General features: G+C 31.0%; 1 protein-coding gene across 2 annotated transcripts in view; it reads left to right on the top strand.

The window, feature by feature from the left end:
* Window positions 1–282: 282 nt before the first annotated feature.
* Window positions 283–11,339, top strand: part of LOC129981051 (mitogen-activated protein kinase 1-like) — a 46,960-nt gene continuing 35,903 nt past the window's right edge. Inside the window, exon 1 of one of the 2 annotated variants that reach the window (XM_056091667.1) lies at window positions 283–494. In XM_056091667.1, the coding sequence (XP_055947642.1) occupies window positions 379–494 (116 nt within the window). In that variant the 5' untranslated portion in view covers window positions 283–378. The remainder of the gene's footprint in view (window positions 495–11,339) is intronic. The other variant, XM_056091666.1, reaches the window with a different exon arrangement.

The raw sequence follows: 11,339 nt of genomic DNA, 5'->3' as shown, positions 1-11,339 counted from the left end.
TGAACTCATGATACCAGTTACGGTTGCCGGCAAGAATTTTTGACAAACGAATCCTGAAAAGAAAAGTAAAATCCTTTTTCATTATTGATTAAAACAATTTTATATAATTTTTTTTTATATTTCAAATAATATAAATAAGTCAATAAAACTTTTGAGTAAATTATGGGTAATTTATTTCTAAAGTAGTTCAAATTAGCCAACTGCGACCTCTCGTGATGAAAATCGGTAGCATTTATTCAACATTGCGGTTGCTTTGTATAGGTATTTAGCGATATTTATTGTCTGTGAACAGGTGAAATCAGATCGGAAGCGATCTGAAACTGACGACTGTTGTCGGGGTAGACAGAAAACTCTTGGGTGCCATCTGAGAGAAAAAAAATGGCTGCTGCAGAAGATGGTCAAAGAGTAGAAGTAGTTAGAGGCCAAGTATTTGAAGTGGGGCCTCGATACAATTCTTTATCGTACATCGGCGAGGGTGCATATGGCATGGTCGTGTAAGTAAATACATTTATACTCTTCCGGGATTGTGCCTGTACCGTCTTGTCATGTTGGCTGATTCAGGCTGCCAACAGGGAACGTACCTGTTGATCTGAGATATTGTGCACAGTGCATCCCGTTAATGTATAAACAAATGTAATTCTTCAAAACAATACTGCAAAGGGTGCTTTTTGCATTTGATTTTACATTCATTTTAGTATATTGTAAGATCTGTTTTTGCAAAATAGCCTCCAACGTAATGAATGCTTATAGCTCATGTTAGTTTTTGAGTGCATTTCGCTAGTGCAAAATGTTAATACTAAAGCAAGATTATTGTTTGAAAGCTTTTTATATGATCAACTTCATCTTAAATCATCATAATATTTATAAAATTATTAATTTTCTCACTTTTTTATTTTAAATGATTTGGTGTCATATGTCAATCATTAAGTGATTTTTAAATTGCATAAAATTATATAAATTTTAGCTTTTTCTTTAGCAGTTTAAAGAACATTTCAATTTAGTTTTTGCAATAGCATCTCTGATATGTTGAATTTTGTATTCTGATTTGTTAACCATATTAGTCAATTAAAAAAATTATGTGTTTTTCTACTATTTGGGGGACTTTTTGAATTCAATTTATAATTAAATCCAGATATGCTGAATAATTTTATGTAACTTTATTCATGTTAGGGACTTAAAAATGCAATTCTCAAATATTAGAAATTTCTTCATAAAATGATTTTGAAGTTGCTCTTATAAGGTTTTTTTGCTAAAGAATTAATTGGTTAAATCTGTTGATTGTTGCACAAAAAAATAACTTGAATGCTTGCATTTATTATCTGTAATTTTGGAATGGCATTTATTATCTGTAAGTTTGTATCAATGAGTAGAATGAAAACAGAATACTTTGACTTAATATGTAAAATAATGTAATTATAAGTATATAATCTTCTTATGAAATAAAATATTTATTCAGAAATTTTAAACTGTTGTTTTTTGTTAACTTTGATTGTAAAAATTTTAAATGCTCAAATTAAAACTCCTAACTAAATTAATTAAACTAACTAAAATTTTCACAAACTAATCTGGAATTCTAGTTAATTATATGGAAAATTATCATTTGGACAAATATTTGTATCAGTAGGATAATTTTAATTTAAGTAGCCGTTATTGTAAAATTTATCGGAAAAATACAGTGTGATAGTCTCTTTATTAGTCATAATTATAAAAGATGGCAACTCAATATGTTTATATGGGGAAACTTATAAAGTGCATCATTATATGTAGTTAATTAATGATGCACCTTATAGGTAAAGTATTTAAAAAGTAGTTGATAGATTGAAATAATACTTTTAATAGTATAACATTAAACTAGAAAATCTCTTGCATTTTTTTTTAATCTTCTGTAGCCATAAAATTTGTAGAAACATGTCAATAAAAGAGTCACTTGCTTACTTTGACATTTTAAGTTGTTACTGGCTATAGTTGCAACAATTGGAGATGGGCTTAACCATAATCAATGTGGAAATGGGAAATAAAACAGCACTATAAATTTATTTAGGTGCAGTGCATTTTATCTGTCACTAATCCATATATTTTGGCTAGAAATGGAAGATGAAAGCATCTCCTCCAAACTTAAGTGCTTTCAAAGATTTTCTTATTCCATTGTCAATTGACAAATTTGATTACTGATTATTTATATGATACTAACATTTAAAATGCTATCTAAAGAAACTGATTTGAAAGAAACAAAATAAATATTAAAAATCAAAAGTGTAAGGTAATTTCAGTTATTTTGAATAATCAAAATAAGTGACTTTGAAAATTAGTTGCTAATTATATAAGATAAGTAAATCTGGTCTTGCAGTGATAAACAAATATAATTGTGTATGTGATATAATTTTAGGTAGCAATGTGTTGGCACATTAAGGGATCTACTAATGGCATATTATCCTATATTGTTATTGGTAAAATGTAAATATTTGATTAAACGTTTTTAAAACTTGGGTATTAAAATTTTGAACATATTTCCTTTTTATTTATTACATTCTTATGATTTATATTCTCAATAATAAAGAACAAGTTACTGCTTAAAAAAATAATGTATCATCAAAAATCCAATTTATGATGTCACAAAATTCAGTTTACTATGCATTTAATATTTTAATAAGACATGATAATAATAGCAATGTATAATATTATCCAGCTTATATTTTTTCAAGGGAAAAAACTGGAAATTATTAATGATGGCAACTCACATATACATACACAAAAGGGTTCCAAAAAATTTGAGGTACAAACCAGAAATTGTTATAAACAACGAAGAAAATGTTAACAATAAGAATGTAAGTATAGTAATGCTGTAATTAAAATGTCTTTGAGAAACCGAATCTATGACAAAAGCTTTGAAATGTCTTGTTCTTTCAAATTATTACATTTTTAATATATAAAAATTGAATGGTCACAAGATCAGTTAAAATAAAAAGTCATGATAAATGCATATCAAAATGATTATATAATGAAATATTCAAAAATATGCATATTTAATGCCATCTCAGAAGATAACTTTAAGAATATTTAGATTTAAGAATATTATTAGATTATATTTAGATTTAAGAATATTATTAGATTATATTTAGATTTAAGAATATTTTAGATTCACTGAGACGTCTCAGTTTTTGAGTAAAACTTGAGGGTGCATACTTAGATGACTGTTGTTTCAGAAGATTCTTTAATAATAAATCAAGCAAATGGAAAGTATGCATTTAGTCCTGTATAACAATATATAGAGTTGATTTAAGGAAATACAAATTAAGAATGGCTGAACACCATGTATGTATGAATAGCCACGTGCAAAACATCTATAGCTTGGATGGCAAATACTTTGAATATTTACTTTAAACATTCTAAAGATTTGTTGAGACTGCATCTTACTTATCATTTTATCTCCCATTTTACAACTTGCGGTGCTGTGATTGGTATATTGCAGTATAAGAGCAGGGTAGCCATTATATATATATATATATATATTTCCATTTTGAGTTGGAGTAACAATTTTATTGAGAAGTATATATTTACTTCAAGATCAACAAGGCCGGTTTAGCTATTTTTCAAATAACATGAAACTTCTCTAAATGAAAACATATTTCTTATAACAGCTTTTTTTTAAAAAAATAATTTTTTTAAATTGTGCTGATTTGTCTAGCATTTAAGGTCTCATGATTATTTTAATTTACTTTTCTGTCTTAAAAGTCTTCAGCCGGTTTTATTTTCTTGCATTTAATTTTTGTTTTATCATTGATAACCAAGGTTGGTTAAAAGAACTTATTTCATTATTTACTAATAAATTCATCTTGATTGTATGTTATTGATGTATTAGATTATTTTAAATATCTATTATGTATTTAATTACTTGTGATAAATACATGATTTTTCTTTTTCCATTTAAATTCCAAGACAAATATTCTTTAACGAATATGGAAGCATCATTTCTGGTAAATGCTAGACTTGGAATATTTGTTTTATTTTCTTGAACTTGTCTCAAAGCTAGTGCTTTGGATATTGTTCTTTAGATAAAATTATATTTGAACTAATTGCTATAATATTTATTAAAATTTTGAAAATTAAAATATTTTATGCCATCCTAAATTTTGTAATTTCCTTTCTTCAGAATTTCTTTATGTATTTATAATTTTTCCATTTTTTGAACTTTTATTTTTATATAAGTTGCTATTTGGTATTGATGTAAATCTGCTAAAATTTTTCAGACTGTTAGGTATTTTCTCTTTCATAGCCATCAAATTAAAGATAACTGAAGACTTTCTATAAATCTGTTTACACCATGTCTTATCTTTATATGTGGGTCAATATTTACTGTTATAGGTAAAGTTTGTTTTACATAGTCCACTTATGGTATTAAGTCCATTTTTCATCTTAGTTTATATTGGACTGTTCTAGATTGGCATGTCTCTAGCTATGTTATCAATTGCTGTGGACCTATCAGTTACTATGCACCAGAATCTTGTCTTATGAGTTTATTTAGTCAGTTTGCCAAATATCCAGTCAGACTTCTCTTATCTAAGCAGAGATTTCAAGTTCAAAGATCAGTTTGATATCATTGAAAAGCTTAGTTTCCTGTTCTCTATTGATAGCCAAGTTTCTTTGTTTCAATATCCTTAGCTCCATAGTGTGGAGAAGGGGTGGGGTGATTTACTGAAAAATGAGATATTATTAAAAAAAATTGCTATATGAAAGTATGTATTATATAAAATTTTAATAGAATAATATATGCTATCATATATAATTACACTTTTTCATCTGTATATAAGTGAAAATTTAATTTATTTTACTTGTGGGAATGGAAGAAACGTTAAAATTAATAGATAGGAAAATGTAAATACAAATGCTTTCACAAATCAAGGTTTATAAACCATTCATCTCTGAAATTTCATTTCTCATTTTAAGAAAGTGCTTTATGTTCTATTTTTAACTTTTATTTTTTGGGGTTTTTTCAAAGCTTTTTCTAGAAAATAGTTCAAATCCATTAGCAATTTCTATTTTCAACGTTTTGTTGATTAATTCCAGTTAGTGTTGATTTTGCATTATTTTCAATAGCCTTGTTGTTGAATTTGAAAAGATTAAAATAGAAGAAAGATTATGATATGCTTTTGTAACCAACATGTATATTGTTTGAAAAAGAAAGGTAGAATGCATCAAAATTGTTTATCGTGTTACCATTTATTAATAATTGCTTCCTAAAAGATGTCATCCTGATCTGGCATAGTGCTAGCTAAAAGCTGTCTGCAAGAAATTAAAAAGGGGAGAAAGGGTTAATTTTTAAAATAAAATGTTAAAAGCATGTTTGGGGTTTTTAAATCAAAAGAAGAGGTTTGAAATAAATTTTTTTTAATTATTAGAAAAGGTTGAATAAATCTAGTATATGAAAAAGATGATTATTAGAGTTGCTGTATATTTCTCAATTCCTACTATTAGTTCACATTGTCCTTATATATGTTTATATATCTTTTTAAATTTTCAATCGTTAATAAAATACTTTTTATTCATCCACTCAAGTTCAAATACAGTTTTTTCAAATATTTATTCATTAATAAATTTTTAATACTTTAAATAGAGGTTTAGCAATTTGTAATGAAAATTAAAATCAACAGGCAGTAGCTGAATCGGTAAAATGCAAGGATTTCGGTATTTTTCATGTGAAGGTGAAGCATGCAAGTTCAATTCTTACGAAAATCAATAATTTTTGTTACTTTTTTTTTTTTTGATAATTATTTAATAAAAAGTAACTAAAATAAAATTTTCTTTGTTGACCTAAGTAGGAATTGAATTGAATTTATATGTATATATTGCTTGTTATATTAATGAAACACTTGTGGGATCTGAGGGCAAGTAGAAAAAAAGAGTATCAAGATTCAGTATTGTAAATTATTCTTTAAAGCTCATATTTATTTGAATTTTGTTTTTTACATAAGTGAATTATTAACCATATTAGAATATTAGATATAGAGAAAAAAATGCTTTAAAATATTTTCAAATATTTAAAGAATGATTCTTTGAATAAAATGGAAAAATTCTTTTAATCAACCATATTCCTAACACATTCTAGTGTTACAAAAAAAAAAAAATGTTTTCACCCAAAACAGCATTACATAATACTGTATTTACTGTTATAAAATAGTTTTGATTTTTTTTTATTTTTTTTTTATTTTTTTTTATTTATTTTACTCTTGGTTATTTAGAAGCAAGCCAGCACAAAGTGCTTTTCTAACACTGTTACAACATCAGCATCAGTTCAATAATTAAAATGAAAAGTAATTGGTGTAAAATATACTTAAAATTATTTTTAAAATTTTATTCAAATTAGAGAAAGAATATTATAAAATTTGATATCACTGATTTTTTTTTAAATGGAGAATGGAAGGAAGGGATTACAATCATATGCCCAAGGAAAAATGTTAACATTTTAATTAATTTTGAATTTCTAGAAATTATTTCATTTGCTATCAACAGATTCTAAAATCCTCCGCGCTTTGCGCATACGTTAAGGTGGGTTTAATTCCCAAAATACGGGTATGAAGAATAGGAGACATGTTTACATTTAGCAATAAAGTAAATTCTGGAAATCCACTCCATCGGAAAGGCACATCATTCGTCGAAAAATGGTCGTCTCAGAGTTACTGAAACTACCTGTACCAGCTTTGATAGTGTAGGTGCAGTGGTCTACCATGTAAAATGTTTCGGTTTTTTTTTTTTTTTTTTTTTTTTCTTTCCCTTCGAAATAGTGTGCAGCCAATAAACATGTTCAACTTTCTAGCATAGCAATATTAAACTGGTGGAAGGTGAAAATTATGAAGCACATTATTGATTTTTATAGTGGAATGTCAATCATAATAAACTAATATCTGGAAAGCCAAGCTTCGCTCGGCAGATGTTTTTTGTAAAATCGTTCTTTTTCGGAGAAAATATTTAGATACGAATCACATATTGATTATAGATGGATATGAGTGCACTTAGTTTAACATGTTATTCGAAACAATCTGTTCGAGTATTCATTTACAGTTTATCATCACTTATATTTTTGAACTTGCACTCAGTTTTACCAAGGTGAAATCGGATCTGAAATGGTGCTAAATGACGTTGTCAGTATAAGCAGATAGAAAAAGTCTCAAATAGTTATAAAAAAAAATTTAGTGTGCGTGTCAAATCACATTTTTTCAGGAAAGACACCTATATAGATAACCTTAAAAACCAAAAATATTAAATATAAATGCATGTCGTGTACATGCCTATTTAAACGGGTTCTTTTACTGTGATTGAAAACTACTCTCCTTGAAGTAACTATAACATTTATTTCTATGACAAGACAAGTTATTATATATACATATTAAATTTAAATTATTGCATTTCCGAAGGAAAATAGTTCACAGTCTTTTCAGTTGCCGTTCACAACGTTTTTTCAGTTTTTTAAAAATTCCAATACCGAGTTGAGTTATCACTGGCTGCTTCAAAGATCGCGGATTCACGCAGCAGTCCAACATGTTGGGTTTTTCTTTTCAAGAAAACTCAATGTTCTTTAGTCCAAACAGTTCACAGGTCCAGTCGTTTGGGAGCTTGAATCTTACGGGCCAAACGGGTTTTCGTCGTATTTAGAGAGATAGCAGAGGAGTTTTGTCAGATTCTGGTACTTTCTCAAGATGTTCAACGTATTGCTGTTGTACTGCGTCTTCTTTCTCATCTTCAATTTCAGATGCTCTTTTCTCTAGTAGATTCTCTACTGAAGGCATTTGAACCTCAAGGGCGTAGAGACGTTTGTGCATGTCTCAGAAATTCGCCGTTCTTCGTTTTTACTTTCACAAGGCGAACTGAACCCTCCTTACCAGGGAATATTTCTGTTATTTTCCCCTGAGGCTAATTCAGACGTTTTTGATTGAGTACTTCGACAATAACCGCTTCTCCCACTTTGAAATCATGAATTTTTATCATTTTCTTGGTTTGTTGCTTCAGCTGACCCAAGTATTCCAATCGGAATCGACTTCTGAGATCATCTTGCAGTGTACACCTATACAGCCGCCGCTTGCGAAGATACTTGGAAGATACTTCCAAGTGGTCAAGATCTGGAATTCCATTTTCTCTACGTTCTCTGTGGAATAAAGATGGTGTTATTGGTTCCAAATCATCATATTCAGAAAAGTAGGTAATGGATCGTGAATTTACGATGTCTTCGCAATCGCATAGAATCGTATTCAATTCTTCGTATTTCAGGCATGTTCTGCCTAGAACTTTCTTTAGAAGGTCTTTTGCTTGGACAATGAGGCGCTCCCACTATGGAGATGATGGTGGTATAAATTTCCAAATGATTTCCTTCTTCTATACTTGTTGCCAGTTAATACAATGAAATAGTCGACTTTTTCCAACAAAGTTTATTCTATTATTCGAGTATATTACTGAAGGTCGTCCACATCGTGCAGTAAAACTCCTCAGCGCTAGTAAGAAACTTTCCGTTGACAGCTAGGAAAAAGGTTCAAGGTGGATCGCTCGATATATAGAGCATGTGACGACCTATGTTTAGGTACCGTTTTTTAGAAACAATGGGTCGGCCAGATCCACTGCAGTAACCTCAAATACACCTGCCTTTTTCACATGGTCTTCTGATAAGGGAAGTAAATTTGTTTTCACAGGTTTAGCTTTGAAACGCTTACAGCAGACACAGCTGTTTAAAATTTTTCGAATAGATTTCCTTGCTTTCAGAATCCTGTATTTCTCTTGGAGAAGAGCCATCAGAATTTGAATTCCACATTGCATCATAGTTCGATGTTTATACATGATCAACTTCCCCACAGCTGAATGTTCCCCTGGCATGATCACCGGGTACTTAGTCTTCTGTATCTTGACGGTAAATAGTGCGGGTCTTAACTCGCAGTAAGCCATTATTGTCAGTTATGACATTTAAAGAGTGCAACCTCGGATCTGAAAGGACCATTAAACGCTTCTCTCTGGATGAACAGCATGAATAAATATTCGGCTTCTTTTACCTCAAAACAAGTAAGAGTTGGAGAAATCGAAGCATCTCTTTTTCTCGCATTAGTGCAAAATCTGCGATTTCATGCAAGCATGCGAATAGTTTTCAGATGAGAAGAGAATGATCTGTAATTCTAATCATTTGGTTTTTCGGTGTGGTTAGGAACTGACAATATGGTTTTTTGTTTCTCAGAATTTATCAAATCTTCGTTTGCTTCTTCTGTGCTACTCGGCCAATTTTCTTCATTTTCATAAAGAGACATAGATCCCTCCCACCATTTCAAATGAAAAAAATTGCTCCGCTGAATATCCTCTGCTGAAGAGGTCTGTCGGATTTTATGTGCCGGGAATATGTTTCCAACTTTCAGCATTTGTAATGGTGCGTATCTCTTGGACTCGGTACCACACAAATGTTTCCCAGGGCCCATTTCTCTTTATCCAGGTAAGTGCTGTCAATGAATCGATCCATTAAAATACCTTCAGATTTGGTATTTTTAGGTCTTCGATAATTCTTGCGCTTAACCTAGAACCAATACAACACGCCAGCAGTTCAAGATGTGGAATCGTTAAGTTTTTTAAAGGCGAGATTCTAGCTCGAGACTGAACAAAGCTAACAAACACTTCATCTCGAACCTCCACTTTTAGGAAAATAAAAGTGACATACGCTTTTTAGCACTTGCGTCACAAAAGACATGAAGACTGACGGTTTCTTCTTCACCTTAACTGAGTTTCATCCACCGATGTATTTTGACCTCTGAAAGATTCTTCACAACCTTAAGCCAGTTCCAAAATCGTTTTGATAGATCTTCTGGCAGGGCATCATCCCATTTAAGTCTTGGATTCTTGAAGCATAAACTTCGGAATGATGGCTGCGGCAGAAGATTTACCCAAAGGGTCAAATATACTCTGAACCAAAGAAAGCAGACCTCTTTTAGTAAGAACCAAGTTTTTATCTTTCGGTCAGTTTATGCTTCTAGACAGAGTATCTTGTTTTAGGACCCAGTTTAGGTCCAATAAGAGTACAGTTTGGTGGTTGTCGGGTTGATTGATAATTTCAAGTGAAGCATTTGATTGCCGCCTCGTAGATTGAATTTTCCTGAAGACATCAACGCTAGCAATTCAACTATACATGTATTCGCTTCATCTGTATTCTTCAAACTGCAGACACATTTATCTACATAAAATGAAATCTTCAAAATTTTTGCAGTATTCAAGAGCTCTTCATGGGCTTGTTCCGGATAGTAATTCGAAGTTGTCGCTAAAAGGAATGGACTCGGATGGCACCAAACACAACTCTATGATGTCTGTAGATTTTCATTCCCTTGTCTTAGGTTTTCTATAAAAATCCCTGGCCCTCTCTCTGATTCCGATCTGAAGAAATGCCTTTTCAATGTCTGATGTTATTCCAACAGGAAATTTCCGGAAACGATTCAGTAGGAAAGGAACAAGTTCAATTAAATTATGATCGCTTTCTAAGCAGGCGTTCAGTAAGAGTGTACCCTTTATACGTGTGGATGCATCGAAAACTGGCATCACTTTCGTAGTAATACTGTTCTCTTTAAATACAAACCTGTGCGGGAGATAGTGTACAGGATTTTGCCCGAAATCCCCGAAGAACCGCGACCAGGGTTTGTAGAAAAACATTAGTAGAATATGTGGGATTGGCCAATGTATTGAGCTGTCTAAAACTGATTGGACTGTCCGCTGCTTCTGGAGTGTTAAAAGGTCTTTCTATCAGGGCATCATAACAGCATGATGTCGTTGACCACAGCTCCCGCAATTCACTTTGGACCCTGCATAGCTTTGACACATGACCGTTACTTAGACTCTGAAATAACAACCTGGTTTCTTCAATCGTTTCATTTTCTCATTTAAATCCAAATTTCGGGCAACATGACATTCTTTGGATTCATGATTGTTCTTGTCACAAAAAATACATTTCAAAACAGATTTTTGGTTTCCTGTAAAAAGTCCCGCAACTGTCGGCAAGTCTCTTTTAATCTTGATAGTCTTATTACTTTCTTTCAAAGAGAAGCCTTGCTGCATGGCAAGAGCTATCCTGTCCTCATTTTCAACTTCGTTCTTCAAACATTTCATCAAACTTTCCAATCGAGAATCTTTCGCGTCATCTTTTCCATCCATCCCTCTATAATTTCTCTGCCGGGCTCTTAAAATTTCTTCACTCAAACCAGGGGAAATAACATGGTCGCATACTTCGCTGTAGTAAAGCCAAGAGTTTCTAATGATCTCAGCAGATTTCAAGATGGTTACAAACACGTGATAATTTAACATGTTTTTCTTTAAAATTAAATGTGAATGTTGGT

This window comes from Argiope bruennichi, chromosome 8, assembly GCF_947563725.1.
Source record: "Argiope bruennichi chromosome 8, qqArgBrue1.1, whole genome shotgun sequence".
NCBI lineage: Eukaryota > Metazoa > Arthropoda > Arachnida > Araneae > Araneidae > Argiope > Argiope bruennichi.
The sequence above is the reverse complement of the archived record's forward strand: the minus strand, read 5'-3'. Positions and strand labels throughout refer to the sequence as shown.